The 19,229-nt window shown below is 34.8% G+C and overlaps 1 protein-coding gene and 1 long non-coding RNA gene across 3 annotated transcripts; one reads left to right on the forward strand and one right to left on the reverse strand.

Moving 5' to 3' along the window:
* Positions 1–499: 499 nt before the first annotated feature.
* Positions 500–3,226, reverse strand: LOC138137039 (RNA polymerase-associated protein LEO1-like). The gene is made up of 2 exons (XM_069056335.1): positions 2,020–3,226; positions 500–1,431 (listed from the first exon to the last, which is right to left on the reverse strand). The coding sequence occupies exons 1-2, from the start codon at positions 3,224–3,226 to the stop codon at positions 500–502; spliced, it is 2,139 nt and encodes a 712-aa protein (XP_068912436.1).
* A 14,842-nt stretch (positions 3,227–18,068) lies between these two features.
* Positions 18,069–18,923, forward strand: LOC138137171 (uncharacterized). Of its 2 annotated transcripts, none has more exons than XR_011161608.1 (3): positions 18,069–18,386; positions 18,453–18,728; positions 18,800–18,923. It is a non-coding gene; the product is annotated as an uncharacterized lncRNA (long non-coding RNA). The 2 variants fall into 2 exon arrangements; XR_011161607.1 differs by having other exon boundaries at positions 18,071–18,382.
* Positions 18,924–19,229: the final 306 nt, after the last annotated feature.

Genomic DNA, 19,229 nt, shown 5'->3' on the forward strand with positions numbered 1-19,229 from the left:
CTTGAATTTTAGATTAATATTTGGTCGTGGCGCCGTTTGCATTTATAACCGCATTTATTTTACATGGCATAAACTGCACTAAATTCGTATTTTTCTTGTTCACAATCTTTTGGTATTGGCATTTTTAAATAACTTAAGTGTCACAGTATGACGTTAATAAATGTCAGGACAACAAAATTATACATGCAAATAATAGGTGTAGGTACGCGTTTTTTTTTTTTAAATACAACAGTACAATTGCGGACACGGAATTTTGGCCGTGACTTTCATGTCAATTAAAAAAAATAATGCTGAACTTAACGCCAGAACAGAAAGCGGTAATCACCATAAGATTAAGGGATAAGGTATCAGTACGTGCAATTGCTGCCGAATTAAACATAAATAAACATACATGTGGGATATAGTTTAAGCAAACAAGATTTGTAACAACTTTTAATGATAAATTGTAATGTCTCTCGAAAATACAACGTCAAACATTATAAAAACTTCTCGTCGCCCACTATCCATTTCCTACAACTCGGCCATCCTGAAATTCGTTCGCCTCGAACGAGTCGAGATCTTCTTGACACCAGGGCTTAATCATCTCAGCGCACGATTTGGTTGTTCCCGGACCGTCATGTGTACCGATCTTCTTAACATCATAGCGGTCATTTCCAATTTTCTTGATTACTTCATACGGAACTAAATATTTGGGCAGTATTTTGGCAGTAGTCTTAAATTGGGTTCTTTTGATGGCAACTTGGTCTCTAGGTTTATATTCTCTTGCCATTTTACGTTTCCTGTTGTAATTCTTGATGTTTTCCTCGTGGATCTTCTTAATCTGTTGTTTCGCTTCTTTGTGCAGTTCATATCTTTCTTCAATGACAGTAACAACTTCTCTTTCAGAATTTTCAATCTTATCTTCAGAAACATGAACAGAACAAACATCGTTTTCTTCATTTTTGCAATTCAACTCGTTTGCCATTTTGTCAACAGCTTCAACCAGTCTTCTTCCCAAGTTGTCAAAATTTTCTTCAACTTTTTCGGTGCTTCCTTCTTCGCAAGCCTCCTCCACTTCCTTATCTTCAAGGTTGACCTGACTAACATCATCTTCATTTTTAGGTATATTGGAATTAATTTCTTTTGCTATTTTATCCACAGCTGCTTCTAGTTTTCTTCCTAAACTTTCTATATCTTCATTCGTGTTTCTTTTTTCTTCACCGGACCCAAATGTTTCGTCCAAATTTTGATTTTCTTCGCTCTCCACACCAACGTCATCTTCAGAGCTTGTAATTTTCAGTGCATCATTTAGATTCTCTTCACCTTCTGGTAATGCATCATTTTCCTCTGTTGTATTCTCATCTTCTGCTGCGATTCTCTTTTGTACTTTCTTTTCATCATTCAGTAAGTTTGTTTCTTTCATTTCGGTTACATTTTCAGTTACCATCACTCCTTCGGAATTCATGATTAACGTTACTTGATTCAAGATTGGTCTTCCAATTATGAGATTTATGTCATTTATGGAGATTGCTTCATCTGATACAATGTGAATTTCGGTCACAAGTTCGTAATTATCAATGTTTATTTTTGTCGAAAACTTTCCAAGTGTCTTTACCTTTCCATTTCCTAAACCAGTGAGTGTAAGTGGAGTTTCTTCAAAGCGTGGTGCACCTATTTTCAAAAAAGCACTTGCCTTAATTAAATTAACGTCACTTCCAGTATCGATTAGAGCTTCAAAATCTGTACCACAAAGTTTTAACTTTTTGAAATTTCTTGAATTTACTCGATCCGTTACTTCTCTATGGCAGATTTCATGATTTTCAGGCGGTTCTTCGTCTTGCAATGAATTTGACAAATACACTGTTGGGGATGATTTCTTTTCAATTTCGCTTTGTTTCTTCTGTTTATTATCTTCGTTGCATTCTTTTGCACGATGTCCATAATTATTACATTTAAAGCACTTTGTTCCCTTCTCTTTGAACCTGCAATCTATTGATCTATGGCCTTTTAAACCACAATTGAAACAACGAATTTGCTTGCCTTCTTCTTTTTTATATTTCATATCTTGCTTCTTCATTACTTCTTCTGTAATCTCCGGTTCTTTCTTAGTTTTAAACATCTTCATTGAATTTTCTCTCAACGATTCGAAAATTTGAAGTTTTCTTTTAAACTCTTTTAAGTTATTAGCTCCGTAGAGAATAATTTTGTTACTCGTGTCGTCGGTGATGCCATCAATAGTATATTGGATAAGTGCATTATCTTCTACATTACCTCTTGAGGCCAGTTCTTTCATAATCAAAAAATATTCCTGAACAGTTTCTTTCTTCTGAATTTTTCTTGACGATAACATCTGATGTAAATGTGCGCTATTGAGTTGAGTTGAGAATTCAGACAACAAAGCTTCTCGCAGTTGACTCCAAGTAGAGATACCACATTCACTCTGTATATAAAGTTTTGCAAGACCTTTCAAAGATTTCTTGGCGAAAATGAATTTCTGTAATCGACTCCATCTTAACAAAACGGAAGTATCTTCAAAATCTTGAATCCATTTTTCGACAGGATACTCGTCATTACCACTAAAAGGACGAATTGAATCTTCCACATCTCTAAAACTTAACGGAAAACATGAATTGCATTTTGCATAATCGTCATCTTCATCATCGTTGTGTCTGCTGCTTTCGAGGTTATTTACCCTTCTTAATCTTCTTTGATTTCTCTCTTCATCTTGGTCATCTTTGGTATTATTTTCTTTTTTCTTAGAGGTTGTGACTCTTCTTTCTTTGTTACTATTTTTCTTCTTTGAAGCTGTTACCACGTCATATTGCTCTGCATCGTCTTTATCGTCTTCATCATCGTCTTTATCATCTTCATCGTCTTTATCATCTTCGTCATCTTTATCATCTTCGTCGTCTTCATTTACTTCATTTTTCTCCAACATGCTAAGGTTCATTAAGTGGCAGCAAATTTTTCTTGATAGCTCGTCTTCGTCACCATCATTGTCGAGACAGAGAAGATTAGTAATAGAAATCAACTCTCTTACTTGCAAAGTCTCAACCACGTATTCTAGTTTGGTCTCAAATTCTTTAGAATTTTCGTCGAAATCGAATCCTTTGAATGTGCGCAGCCTTGATCTGTTTTTTCGATCACCTTCTGATTCGAAAATAAACATATGAAGGGCTTTAATCGACTTCACAGGAGCATTTTTAATATTGTCTCTGATAAAAGCAATTTCACCCAATGATGTCATTTTTGTTTTAATTTCCTCGTAACTATCACTTGTTTTTCACTTTTCCGTAAAATAATTAGAATTCCTCTAATTTATCACCGTTCTTCTTTCTACAATTCTCTGTTTATCTTGTTTCTATCCCGGTTGAGCCCCCAAAATTTGTGGGATATAGTTTAAGCAAACAAGATTTGTAACAACTTTTAATGATAAATTGTAATGTCTCTCGAAAATACAACGTCAAACATTATAAAAACTTCTCGTCGCCCACTATCCATTTCCTACATACAGTGCTAAAAACACAACCTAACTTTTTGTAGATCAATTGTTAACCTAAATCAAGTTGTAATCTGAGACACATACGTCCCAGTTACACCACACAAATCGTTGAATTGTGAAACTGTCTGAGGTAACACTTTGTCCTATTTTATTTTGGTCAACGACTGTACCATCGTGATCATTAAAAACGACTACACTAGAAATTTGGCTGTGTAAATTTGAATGAATGTCATTGTGACAATTGAAAAATTCCGCAATTAAGAGATTTAAAAAAAACATTCTGCAAACCCGAATACATGATGGTGGTTGTACCATTAGAAACATTGCTGTCGAACTGGGTGTTAGCACTAGCACTGTGTTGCGGGCGGGTTTATTTTCACGGATTTGAAAATTTTAAATATTGAGGTTGACAAACTGACAAATCTCGGTACGTTCACTCAGCCTAAATTTTCAAAAATCTCAGTGGCGTCCCAAGTTAACTGTAGTCGTTTTTTATTATCACAATGGTACATTCCAAGGAAAATTAACAAAAAAAAGTCATAAAGGAACTTACGGTAGTGGTATTCTAAAAACAAAATTGTAGTTTAATGATGCGTTTGATACAAAAATTCGACAAGTTTGACATTAATAACCAAAAAATCGATCAAATATCAAAATTTGACAGTAGTTATGAAAAATCGAACACTGCCTTGGTGTAAACTTTTCTCTCATTTTGACCAATCAACGACGGGAAAATAGTCTTTAGGCTATTCTATACAGGGTGCCCATTTTATCTCTTCACGCCTTACAGTTTACCAATAGGCAACACATAATACATTGCACAGATATCTTAACGCTTGGTGGAAATTATTTACTTTTTAAAATAAGAAACATAGTTAGCCAAAGTGAAACATTCAATATGCCACAAAGTGACATAACGCATAACCTAATAGTTTACACTAGAGTTCCTCTATTTCCAAATTTTTGAAGTATGTATTTGATGACTGATGTTATCCATGACGATAATATTCAATGCAACCTTTTGAAAATTTTCATTAGTAATACAACGAGAGGGTACGAAATTGCCGAAAATTTTCAATCTCATTATACGAGTATTTGTTTCGACGACAATTTCCACAAGTGAGCGTAGCGAACGAGTGGAAATTGTCTAAGAAACAAATACGAGTAAAATGAGGAGAAAAATTTCCCGCAATTTCGTACCATCGAGTTGTATTCGGCATGACAATTCCACTCAGAAAATTTCAACCAATCAGCTTGTAGTATTTTGAATCATTGGACCAATTAGAAACGAATTACACCGATAATTTAGCATGGTCCTAAAATTATCGAAAAATTATCGCTGTAATCATCTCCACCTTCCTAGAATTTTGATAAACTCATCTTTGATCCACAGTAAAATTTTTGTTGTTTTCAACTACGTTAACTAATGCTTTGAGAGTCATAAGAATACGCATAAATTTAAAAAAATGTGTAAAATTTGAAAATAAAATTTTTCTTCGTGGAATTGTCAAAAACATTTTTTTAAACATAGCAATCTCCGAAAAGTAAATTGTGTTGCCTATTTTGTACTTTTAAGGCGGGAACTGATAAAATGGGCACACTGTATTGCATACTTAAATGGAATGGACTATACCAAGGCGGTCTCTATTTTAACAGGCCAGGACACTGGCTGCGTTGCCAAATTTTTTAGTGGGCCATTCCAGAGCATCCTGAGTTTCAAAAATATTGGCACTTCCATAGAAAGGCGGTTCATTCAAAAATCATTTTGACAAGACAATTAATTTGCTGTCTAAATTTTGTATAAAATTTTCTTGCATATATTTATTATTTGCTTTTGCATATCTATTTGAACACTGTAATACACCACCTCTTATTCCTTTTTCTATAAATAATATTTGATCAATATCCATCAAACGTTCTAATGTTATATTTGTGGTTTTGAGCATAGCATCAAATGTAAGTCCGGGAGTAGTAAAGTAATGTAAAGGATCTAAATCATATGTTTTTTTGCATGTATCACGAAAAGCTTCAAAAACATCTGCAAGTAAAAGAACATCAGTCTTTAAATACAAATCAGCATACTCTCCTATTGTTTTAATATGAAAGCAGTCCCAAACTTTTTTAGCATGATAATAGTCGCTGTCACTAATAGGTTCCTCAGTAAGTTCACTGTAAAATGCTTCTTTACAAGGTAAAACGGTTTCCTCTAAACATTCAAATGAATCAATCATAAGGAAATATACCTTTTTTGGTTAATAACAAGAATTCTTCTTCGGTATTACAAAATAATTTTGTTATAGATTTTTGTTCGTTTTGTAAATTTGATGAAAGTTTTCCTAGAGCTTGAGACATAAAACGAAAAGAATCAACAAATCGTAAAGATACATTTGTGCCTGCAACATATTTAGTAAAAGAAATGTATTTTTCGGCCTCCCAATCTGGGAAATATAGCGTTACCTTACACTTTAGGTCAAGGGAGGTGCGATTTCCCGTACAATGTCAAAAATTTCTAGTGGAATGTGGGAAAAATCTAGTGGAGTACGGGAAAAATGTGCGGACACCGTTGATTTATTCTTTTCACAGTTAATTTAAAATTAAAGTGTCCATACGTTACTTTAATTTGGTGTAAAAAAACACATTTCCCTAAATAATTTTTCCGATAAATGTGTTTGTTTAATTTATATCGACCGAAAAAAAAAATAATCGTAACAGGGAAAATGCAACCTATTGGGTTGGCAGCTGTATATGTCAAAAAGTTTGACAATTGTCAGGTATTTCATAAATATCTGCAAAATTGCACAATAAAATTAAATCACAGAAGTTGATATATGGTTTTGTCTACCTACTTTATCCAGTACTAGCTGTTAGTGCTCAAGTGCAACGTGCAACTGGAAAATCTATTAAACATTCTAACATTTCTAACCTAACATCTTGCATTCACCTGCAGAAAGATGATTCGTTTTTCCGAGGAAGTAGTGGTTAAGTACAAGACATTTTAATAATTTGTAACATGAACATTATTTATTTGGTAAAATTACAATTATTATAAACGTTTATGTTGCAGTTCTCCACTTTGGAAAACACAACAGGACCAGGAATTATATTGTCAGTTGTACTGCTTCCAAGTTGGACATTTATCTGTCCTGGTCCTGGTGCTTTATTTTTCTGAGTAGTTGCAATGTTTGTTATATTGGAACCAACTGCTAAAAATTTAAGTAGGTTAAAGCACTGTGTTGAAATTTGTGACACAACTCACCAACTATTTGGGATGATGTGGCTGCAACACAGTACATTTTTTTTGATGTTGAAGGAGCATCATCACCAATCATTTTAGCAACTTCAATTTGCCTCTTTAGGGAATGTTCGACATACCCTTCTGCCACTGCCGAAGACTTCCAGCCACCATGCTTTTTTATAGCAAGAAAGTCACCACCTCGATTTGCTAACAAAGTAGCTGAAGTTCTTCGGAAATTATGTCCTGTGTAATCCATAGGGCAGTCAAGGTTTAAATACTTGGCTATTTTATTAGGAATTGTCCCAATTGTATTTATACCAACGGGTGAGTTCACACATCGACCTTTTTCATATCTCATGAAAAAATTCTTTCGATTGCCAGAAAGCTTTAACCTTACTTGCATATATTTTTTCACTGTTTCCACCCAATTAGGATTGGTAACAGCAAATGTTCTCGAAATATTGGTTTTTGTATCAGTTAAGTCTATTATTATAATATCTCCTCTAATATTGACGTTTTCCAATTTTAGGGTATACAACTCGTTTCGGCGACAGGCTCCAGAAACACCTATTATTAAAACTGTCTGTAATAAAATATGGTTTATTAAAAATGTGAATTAAAAATAGTTATGACATACTTTCATGAGAAGAAATTGGTTGTCACAAGCAGTGGTTAAAAATCGAGCTATTTCTTCATCTTCAAAGATTTTACTCTTTTTCGGTTGATGATATTTGGTTTTTATTTTTATGTATGCTATTAATTTTACATACTTGGAAATTTCTACATTTTCGTAAACTCTTAAACACGACTTTAACATGGAATATATCGCCCAAAGTGATTTTCTATCATTATCCACCAATTCTTTAAAATAGTTCAGCAGGACACTCTCGGAATACGTTGTAATTAATTTTTTTGCACACCATTGTTTAAAGTGATTAAATTGGCCAATGTAGCGTTCTTTCGACTTTTCCGGTAATAACTCGGAATTTAGTTCTTCTGCCACTTGTCTTACTGATTCTGGTGTCAAATTTAACTCATTCTCTAAAGTAGACATTTTTTCGCACGATTAATATACCAAAATCAAATTTTGAAGCAGTAATAAATTGTTGAAAATAATTTGTTAGGAAAAAAACAAATGAGCGGTCACGGTCGTCAAGGAATTGATTCCATAGCATTCGATTCTTTATTAACGATGTCAAATTCTACAATAAAATTAGTCTTGATTTTTAAAAGATTTAATATTTTGGTCAGCCGAAAAGTCTAATACAAATGTCGTACGGGACGTATTTTCCGGCCCTCCAACTAATCAGGCACTCGGCTGCGCCATCGTGCCCGAAACCAGTTGTCGTGCCGGAAAATTCACATCCCGTACTCTAATGTAAATAACTATTTCTTTATTTATAGGTAGCAATTTGATTGTTCCTTGAAACTGTGTTGATAGTTCTTTAATTATAAAATGAGCATCATATCCACTTAAGTTGTGAAAAACAACAGGAATGTAATGAGCATCTTTTTAATTTAAGTTACAAGCTTGATGCGCTAAACCACGAAATTCTCCTGTTTGATGATTATGATCTCGTACTTTAATTTGGTTTGGTTGAAATGTTTCTTTGCAGATGTGACAATTGTCATTTGTTGTTGTTGTTGTTGTTGTTGTCATTGGTAAAATTATTTTAAGCTGTTCATCACAAAATTGTGAAATTTCTTGCAACTCTTTACAAACCACTGAATGCAATCTTTACCACGATAACATTAAATTTAAAGAATGAATCGTTATAAGAGCATTTTAGATAATAGGCTACACTAAATGCAACATGATTTTGATGTATTTTAGAATTAGATTTGGTAGAGTAATTATTGTCTGATGCTTTTTCTAAAATACTTTCTAAATCTGCGTATATAACAAAGGGAACTTTTTCTTTATAAGAATGATTTTCAAACTGCAAAAATTTCTTTGTTTCATCAGGTAATTTGACACAACATTGATTTGACTTTAGGCAATAACGCAAATGGTTTTGGAGTAGATTGTCAGTGGTAAAAGAATTTAAACATCTCTCACAAACAAAACATTTATTATTATGATTTGATAATTGTTTAGATAACAAACGAGATAAATTTTTAATCCACACAAAGTGATAAAGTAAGGACTTTTTAGAAACAAAAGACAAATTTGGTTTAGTATTAATTGGCAACATTAATAAATTGATAACTTTGATATCAGCTTTATGTGTTTGTGAACTTAAAGAACAAGGCAAAATTTTTGAACGCTCAAAACAATATAAGTTAATGGCAAGATTGTTATGTTTTTCAAACTTTCTAACATCTTTAATTGTAATTGGAAACTGGATATTTTGATATTTTAACACATCTTTAAAATGTGGATAAGAAGAAATTCTATTAGCGTTTTTCTTTGCAGGATACAAAGCAGATACAACTGACCATAAAAAACAAAAATTATCATCATTTTCAACATTAATTACTGCATGTTTTTTTTTTAATAAAATTTGGTACAGTTACAAACGTTGAAAAACCTATCTTTAATGGATCATACCTGTTAATATTTACTTTAAACCCTATAACTTCATGAAGAGCCCATCCAGAATCCTTTTCTGCAAACTCTTCTAATTTATTCATTAATTTATCGGTAATGTTTTCTTTGTACCACCGTTTTAAATTAGTTGAAGTGTCAATTGGAACATTTTTTGTGCAAAAGCTTTTTATGTCAATTTCACCAGTTTGAGGTTTTATGAAATAAGCGGAGAAAATAACATTAACTTTTATCATAGACTCCTTTAATTTTTTTATTTTAATTGAAAAACACTTAAAAGCTTTATTGAAAAAAAATGTTGATATAAAACCAGTACGAATTCTTCCATTAAAAGCTGATTCAATATTTTCCCATTTTACATTAAGCAATTTCGATTTAAATTAGTTGAAAGTTTTCCTCCCGTTTTCAAAATTAAATTTTGTTTAAGTTTTTTTAATTTTAAACGATAATATTTTAAATATGATAAACTAGATTCTAAAGAATGAAGTGACTCTAAAACATTATTTTTATGCAATTTGTTTTTTATTGCTTTATTAACAATTTTTATTGTATTATTTATATGAATTTGAAATTTATTTAACTCATCTATAGTTTTTAATTTTGAGAAATATTCACGTACCATTTTTAAGACTCTTTTACATAAACGTGTGACGGTTTCCATTGAAGTTTAATAAAGAAGCTGCACAAACAATGTCATTATTTAAAAAAAGATTCTTATTTATAGTGAGATAAAAAGAATAAAATAATGGCGATAACATGTTAATTACCTAAAGTAAAAATAAATTGGGATATATTTTGCCGAAGATAAGCAAAATGTTTCTTTCTTTAAAAGTTGGTGGGAGACAAAAAAGAGGGATGTAACAAGAGTGGGGACATTGAAATAAATATAGCAATAATTGGCTTACTTTTATACACTTTGATAATTGTCAACTTACGAGTACTACAACCATGAATTTGCAAAATTTTGATAGTTACAATAATCAAAATGGTAAGTTTTTTTTTTATATAAAACTGTATTTCATATATTTATTATTTTAAAGAAATTGTTCAATGTCCGTACAACCCCTTCCATAAATGCTTGAAGCATCGTTTGTCAATCCACATGTACAAATAAATAAATGTTTATACTTTTATCTGTTATTATTATTAAATAACCATATAACACCCCTATTTAAAAAAAAAAGAGTCCTGACTTTTCAATCCAGCTATGAGACATATCTTAGGAGAACCTACATCAGTAACAAAGTTTAACCCCCGTTTTTGATCGGGCGGAAATGACTTTAATTTTATACTTTTTGGCACTTAAATCCCTGCATCCCGCAGACTTTCAGCTCGAAAATAATAACGCATAAAACATGTTTCTGTTTCTCCGGAGGGGCATGCGGGCACGGACTGTCGCTTTTATGAATATCGAAACAGTGGGCCATTATTAAGTACCGCTAATTACATTTTATACTGTTTTTGGTCGTTTTGTACGTATCGTGTTTTAAAACTACCAACTCGTAACATAACCTAAATTTTTTGACATTCACAACTTGCAGCGGGTGCCAACACTGACGCACAAAAAATTTCATACTTTGGGAATATTTTGCTGTCATTTGCTGTCAACAGCTTCAGTCCTTGTTGATCACGCATTTTTAAATATCGTTTACATGAAAATATGCAAACGATTAATCCTAAAATTATTAAAAGCCAACAAAACCAGCTGTAGTCTTTTAATATCCAGTCTGTTGAATATTGAATCAAAAACGTCCACTTTGATATTGATAACCCAAGTCCTGATAGAGCACCAAACTGTGCTGCAAGTTTGTTCCAAAATGTTATCACCAATAAATATCCCATCCAGTTGAAAATGTACACAGCCATAAAAGCAAAATAAAAATCAAAATTATTTCCCAATAAACTTTTGCCAATATCGTCATTTAATTCATTTTCGCTTGTAAACATTTTATGTTGTCCTGTGTTAATTGGCACATTCTTCTTTCCTTCACTCTCTTCATTTAAGGGTAAATTCATCTTCTTTGGTGCAACTTTTATTAGGGGCTGATCTATCATATCACATTCAAAATAAATACAAAAGAAATAATTCTGTAATGGCTCTGTACGTCTGTGGGTGGTAACATAAAAATTATGGTACAAATGAGAAATTAACGTTCTCTCCCACTGTTCATCTACGCGTTATCAGTTATCACATAAGACGTTTCATTCGTTCACTCTTAACCCCACCCATTTAGACGTAGACTTAAACGAGCAAGGCATATGCAGAAAAATTGTTAGGGATTTTTGTAAACGTTGCATTTTTTTTATTATATAAATCATGGTTCTTGTTTATTTCAATTATTAGTTTTCATTTGTTCAACAATTATTGTTGGTAATTTAACGAAGAAGAAAATGTCTACCAAAAAAAATTAACATCCTACAAAATAAAGTTATTAAGGTAGGTATTTTTTAATTATTATTAAATTAATAACTAATAATAAAATTTATTAACAGCCTATCGAAGATGAGGAAACTAACTTTAGTCTACCTTCATTGATTGATTCCGAATCATTGTTGCAAGAGGTAATTTTTTTATTCAAATTTTTCCGATTATTGTTAAGTTTATATTTATTAAAATTGTAATTTTTATTAATAATAATAGAAACTTAATTATTTTCAGATTGGATTTATGGAACAGGTGGACAATGAGGAAGCGGAGGCCTTTACCACCCAGCCGCCAACTAGGGGTAAAGGCAAGGGCAAGGGCAAAGATAAAACTATTACTACACCTCCAGAGGCGTCTCCGTCTTCCTCGATTTCCTTATTTTTTATGGAGGATGAAAAACCTTCAGAAGTTGATCAAATTCAACAAGAATTCGAAACAAAAGTTAAACATATATATCAGGATATTGTAAAAATGAATAGAAAAATAGATATAAAAATTCAAAAAATTAATAAATATGTTAGCTTTCGGGGGGTGAACACCCACAAACACACACTGAATAATAACAAAATTTTATTACATTAACCTCCCTGCCACCACACCGTGCTACCCGCGTACATGAGATCTCGATAATAATAATATCTTAGTCTATTGCGCATGGACGTCTCCGCTGGGAGTCCATAGAGATGGGGATGATAGAACCCTCTGGTACAGATCGCAGGGTGGTATCTATGGTTGACTGCTAACACGGCCATCCTGTTCCCGGGGCGTCCTCGCACCGGTAAGACAGCGTTGAAATACTAGAATCATACAAAACAGCAGTACTCTGAAGTAACGAAACATACGGTACGGAGGCTCTTAAAAGTCCTCGTAGCTTTTCTATTGCACTCTTTGAGAGAGCCATAGTTTTAACAGTGTCATTCGTGTAGGATCGCTACTGACTCACTAATTTCTTAACTCTCAACCGTATGGGATCGCCATACTTTCAACTCATTTTTAAGGTATTCCCTTATTATTGTGGGATCGCCACAACTACAATAAAGTAAGGTACTAGATCAACACACTACGTATAGAGGTACCGCCATTCCATTCCTCGCGAAAGTGGATTGTAAGATAAAGATATCAAATGCAAATTTCACAAGTGAAATAAGGAAGACAATAGTTTTGGGGATTTTTTTAATGAAATAATGGCACTACTACAATGTCAAAAATTTATTAGGTTATGTCGCCCATTATTAATCAAAAAATTTTAACTGAAATGTTTTACTGGTTGCAGATATTTTTTTAATTAAAATTTACAAAAACCACTAATAAAACCCAAACAAGTTACCAAATTTTTAATCGTTTAAAAATACAATATCAAAATATATTTTGAACTGCTCTTCTCATTCCCATACTTTTACTGTCACATTTTGACCACAATTAATATTTCTCAGAAGATTCGTAAAAGGGTAGTTTTGGTTAAAGGGAGTTTCGGGATTAGGGTTTAGTTGGGGAACAAATTCAGTTGCAAGATGATCTACAGCAACTAAAATCAAGGAAAAACGTTTAGGTATGGAAACAATACATAATTATTGTTAATAAAATAAGACACTATCCCACCTCCACCCGGCGGCACGGCAATTTTGCCGGAGTACATACACTATTACGGATATTACTATCAAGTAATAGTGCAGTGCTTATCAACATAATTACCGGCGTCTCGCCTCCGCATTTTGACTTTGTTGTGTATTATGTTCTGTGTCAATGTTAAGGAACTTCCTCACGATGTGACATGAGTATAATAATATACCTTTTTGAATTTCAACTACCAATGTGTTATCTAAATCCAGAATTTTTAAATTTTTAAAAAGAGATTGCGGTACTATTCCCGTTGCTGAAATTACAAGTGGTAAAATCGAAATTTTTTCTAAACACCAAAGATTTCTCATAGCAACGGACAGCTCTAAATATTTATTAATTTTTGTGTTATATGTCTGTGTTATATTATGTGAATTTGGAACAGCTATATCTAAAAGATATGCTTGCTTTTGTTGTTTATTTAAAATTATAATGTCTGGTCTGTTATGCTTAATATGAATGTCAGTTAAAATTGTTCTATCAAAATATAACTTGTAACTGTCATTTTCCAAACAACTTTCTGGTGTATAACTATAATGTGGTTGTGTATTCTTTAATAAATTGAATTTAACAGCTAAATTCATGTGTATAATTTTAGCGAATATATCGTGTCGTTTTTTATATTCGCTTTGAGCCAAAACGGTGCAAGAAGAAATGATGTGTTCAATTGTTTCCCCTTCAGTTCCGCAAATCCTACATTTTAAAATATATTAATAATGTAACTATTATAATAAAAAAAAGTTATAGGTATAGGTAGCTGTTTAAACTAGCAGACACAAAAATACCTATAATAAATATACCTATGTTCATAGGTTCCAGTAACAGATGAGGGAAAACTTCAGGTTTCAATCGCTGCAAATCTTCAGCCCAAAAGAAATCATCTTTACTAAAATGTTTCTGCAAATGAAAATAATATTAAGTATACTGTAGCCACTTACCTATATCACCTAACATAAGAAAAACTAAATCTTCACTTTATTATGTAGATACTTACACAGCAGATTTGTAGACAGTCTCAATTTTTTTTAGCCACTGTTCCCTCCGTACTCTGTTTTTGACTCCTAATATTAAATTGCTTGTTACTGCATATAAGTATATGTAACGGGTGTCTTACTGTTTGGAACATAAAACAATTTAAATCCATTTTTTCTAGAACTTGAACAGCCGCAAACACAACACTTGTTACTGACCATGTTAAAGTATTAAAATTAACGCAAGTAACTGAACCAAGTTAAAAGATGTAACGAGAACAAAGAAATAAATGACAATACTTTATTGTAGATTGTGCGACAAGGACAGATATAAAAAATCACTGATGGCGGTACCTCTATACGTAGTGTGTTGATCTAGTTAGAGTTAAGCCGGCCTGAGATATGTCATTTGGTGGGGGAAATCTGCGCGGACAAATCACTTAAATTACTCAAAAAACAGCTAAATGGAAACTTTTACTCGTTCAGCGGTCACTGAAAAAATCAGCTGATTTTTAATCTGTTGAACACCCCTATTTTACGAAAGATGGTCTCGTCCGACTGTTTTCCGTCTTCGTGCACCCCCACCAAATGACATATCTTAGGCCGACTTAACTCTACCTTACAATAAAGTCATGTGGGAACGCCACATACTCATTTTAAGGTACTCGTTTATTATTGTGGGATCGCCACAACTACAATAAAGTCATGTGGGATCGCCACAACTACAATAAAGTCATGTGGGATCGCCACAACTACAATAAAGTCATGTGGGATCGCCACATACTCATACCTTTCGGTCTGTGGGAGCGCCACAACCGCTACAATTAAGTCATACTACTTTTTACTGTGTGCAAGATCGTTACACCATGATAATAAATGAAAAATGCCTACTCACAATTTTTGATGTATTCAGACCGGTTGAGTCTCAGGCGAGCTTCGCAGTTGCTCGTGAGCCGCAACGGTGGTGCGTTTTCCTTTTCTCCACAAGAGATAACGCTCATTGGGGAGGATTGCTCGAACAGTGAACGGCCCGCTGTACTTTGATTGCAACTTGCCACCACCAGCCAATTGCGAATTTTCGACCGCAACCAAATCACCAAGGGAAAATAATTTTGCGGCATACCGAGTCACATTGAAACGTTCAGCTTGCTTATCTTCAATATTTGTCATCCTCACGTGAGTATGAACGACAGCCTCCTCTGGGTCGATGTAATTATTAGTCGCCACTACCTCTGGCAACATTTGGACAGTTGCTGGCAACCTCGGATTTGAACCTAACTGCAACACTGTAGGTGCAAACCCCGTCGTTGCGTGCACCGTGGAATTGATGACAGTCTCAATGTCGGCTAATGCTTCAACCCAAGTCGATTCCTTTTGGTCTGTGAGAGTGGCTCTCAGTAGATTAAAAACTGTTGTCATCACGCGTTCAACCTGCCCATTTCCACGTGGCATACCAGTGGCGATGTGATGAAGTTCTACCTGTTGCTCACTCAAGAAGTTTCGGAACATGGTAGACGTGAAGGCAGTTCCTCTATCTGCGATTATACGTCTGGGTTTTCCCAATTGTTTGAACACTGAGAAAAGTGCCTTGATTGAATCTTCCGATGTTTTTGACTTAATCGGCTTCAGGCTGCAGTATTTCGAAAAAGCATCAACATGACCAATATCTGAGTACATCCGTGCGATTTCACTAGGACGATGGGGCTGGCATATGATGAGTGACTCTCACGAATGATCCCTCCTTGTAGCAAGTCCTGGATGATTTTTTCAGTTGTATTCGTTCGGCATACGCCAGACGTCGTGGACCGTAAGCAATGGGAATGTCGTCTTTCAGTTTAATACTCAGTTTTCCTGTCACAATATGGTCGGGTGTTTTCTCATGGCACTGGAGCAGCAGTTGTTTCAGTTTCCTTAGACTCTGCTCGTCTAGTCCTGACACTTTCAGCTGACTAAAGTTGGTGGTGGTTGACATGGTCATAACCCTTGGTACGTCGAGTAGGTCGTGGTGTAATTCGAGCCCATCAGCGGTTTTGTCGATGCGTAAATTCGTCCTTCCGATGACGTCCCATCCGATAATAGCACTCAGATTTCCAGGAATCGTATCATCGGCGACTATTGTGAACAAAACTTCTAAGGTTACTGTCGGCAAGACGGCTACTAAATAACTCGTGCCACTGCTATAAACATGCCGCGTTCCAATCCCGGACAATAGACGCACTTCCGGTGTTATCGGAGCACCAAGTTTGATGGCCGCACTTTCACACAAAATTGAAACATCCGCACCGCTGTCATTTAAATAAGGAAAGTTGGCAGCTTTGTCGTCGTAGAGGAGGGTTGCTACTGGTGTCGAAGCCAAATTGCGTCCTCGTCGGAACAGCATAATGTTTTTCGGCTTGCCGTGTTTTTGCCAACACGCTCCCTCCGTATGTCCCGGTCGTTTGCAGTGATCACATGTGGGGTAATCAACTCCACGTTTTCTTTCCGATTCTTTACTTGGTTCTTTCCTATTGTCTCGAACGGAGGCGCGACAGTCAACTTGTCGGTGGCCACTTCGACCACAGCTGAAACACGTGCCCTTGAATGGTGTAGCAGACGAACTTGGTCGGCGTTTATGCGAACTGTTGGCGCCTGTGACGTCATGGGATCGTCCACTTTGAGTCGCTCGGTGTTGATGCTTTCGCTGTCGGGCATCGAAATCAGTGAGTAACTTGAGTAGCTCACGGTTGGCACTTGGTTGTTGAATACGAATAGCGGCCTGTGCTTCCGAATGATCTAGATTCTAGACCGTATTCCACAATACTTAAAATTGTATTCCACGGCAGTGCACTATGGAAATGATGAATGGTCCGAAGCTTTTGAATTCCGTAATCGCTTAGTGAGGTACAATCTCGGCTTCGCAGAGTTGCCGCAGTATATGCGCGTGCGCCGGGAGTTTCACGATCGGGGAATGCGACGGTTAGGTCCGAACAAAATTCGTCCCAGGTGCGCTGGACTGGTCTCCAATCAACGTAATATTCGTGGGCACGGCCTTTTAGTGCTTCCCCGGCCTTTACAATCATCAAGGTATCACCGACGAACAGTTCGACCTTCAATTTTGTTGGTACCTCTTAACCACTCTTCCATGGGGTAGTTCGCAGTGTCTGGGTTAAATTCGGCCAATCGGAAAGACGTAGTGTGTGACGTCACGTCATGCGCAGTAGAGTGCCAACACTTTAAGGCTCCACGATCCCTCACGTAGCGCCTATACTAAATATATGGAGTTATTTTTTTTGGAATTTTTCTACAAAATCAACTTTGAAGCAATGCTTGACTTTTGGTTGGTTAGTAGGCACCTAAACGGAGGTCGATGACATATTATTTTTTAAAAAAGTATAATAATTAATTTGTAATTAAATAAAAACGCGAAATCATTTTTTTCGGATTTTTTTGTCCTGGAACGTTTTTTCGCGGTAAGTAAACACTCATTTGATAGATAATTAAAATACGGAGGTCGATAACATTTTCTTTTTTCGTTTACTGTCGTAGTTTTTTTTGTTATTTATAAAAAATAAATCCGAAAATAGGCAACCAAAAGTACTTAAGACGACGCGGCCCTTGCCGCTCGAACATAGTTTATGGTTAGTGAGAGCGACTTACGTAGGTCCTTATAACGCACTAAGGCCGGCATTTATAGTCGCCACTTGAGTCTGTCTTATTATGAGTCTGACTCAAGTTGAGACTTGAGTCTAGCTTATGGAAGGGAATGACATTAGTGACATTTACGTGAAAACTTCATTCCCGTAAAAATAAATCGTACAAAGTTTAGTGGGTAGCTAGGAATATAATGGAAGATTTTTTTGAGCATCTAGTAAATGTCGAAGATATTGAACGTAATCGCGGAAGACGTTTACCTAAACGTTATATAAGGAATAGAAATGACTCATTCGAGTACTTCCGAGACAGAGAATTTGAAATGCGATATCGTTTCAGCAAACACACTGTAATTGATATTATACTTCCGTTGGTAATTGGGAGCCTTCAAAAAATTAATAACCGGGGACTTCCAATTTCTCCACTGGTGCAACTACTGATAACGTTACGATTTTATGCTACAGGAAACTTCCAAGTAAGTATGTAATCTTAAATTATCAACAGTAGTAATGTTTAAAATTTCTATTATATTTTACTAATTACAGATGGTTGATGGTGATTTACAAGGTGTCAGCCAAGCAACAGTATCACAGATAGTAAAAAGGGTATCAGTGTTATTGGCTGAAAATACAGCAAATTTTGTCAAATTTCCTTGTAATGAAGAGGGGCAACGAAATTTAATTGCTCGGTTTAACCAAATTTACGGCTTTCCTTGTATTGCAGGAGTAATTGATGGAACTCATATACCAATCCAGAATCCAGGTGGAGAAAATGCGGAGAATTTTAGAAATAGGAAGAGAATATTTTCTTTAAATATACAGGTATTAAAACACAAAAAAAAATCTAGTTTGTTTAAGTTTTTCTATTTTTCATATAATAATTTATATTTTAGGTCATAGGCGGTCCTTGCTTAGAAATTTTAGATATCGTCGTAAGGCATCCTGGATCAACCCATGATAGCGTCATATTTAATCGTAGTGCTGCAAGAGTTAGATTTGAACAGGGAAATATTCGAGGATTATTATTGGGAGATAACGGATACGCCTGTAGACCTTATTTGCTAACTCCTCTGCTTCAGCCCCAAAATGAACAAGAAGCAAGGTACAACAGGGCTCACAAACATACAAGAAATGTAGTTGAAAGGATTTTTGGGAAGTGGAAGCGAAGATTTCCCTGCCTCAGCCGAACGTTACGTACTAAATTGGAAACAACACAAGCAGTAATATGTGCTTGTTCTGTTTTGTATAATATTGGTATCGAGCATAACAACATAGATTTTGTAGAGGAGACACAAGAACTTGAAGAAGTACCAGTTGTTAATA

This window comes from Tenebrio molitor, chromosome 8 (genome assembly GCF_963966145.1).
Source record: "Tenebrio molitor chromosome 8, icTenMoli1.1, whole genome shotgun sequence".
Taxonomy (NCBI): Eukaryota; Metazoa; Arthropoda; class Insecta; order Coleoptera; family Tenebrionidae; genus Tenebrio; species Tenebrio molitor.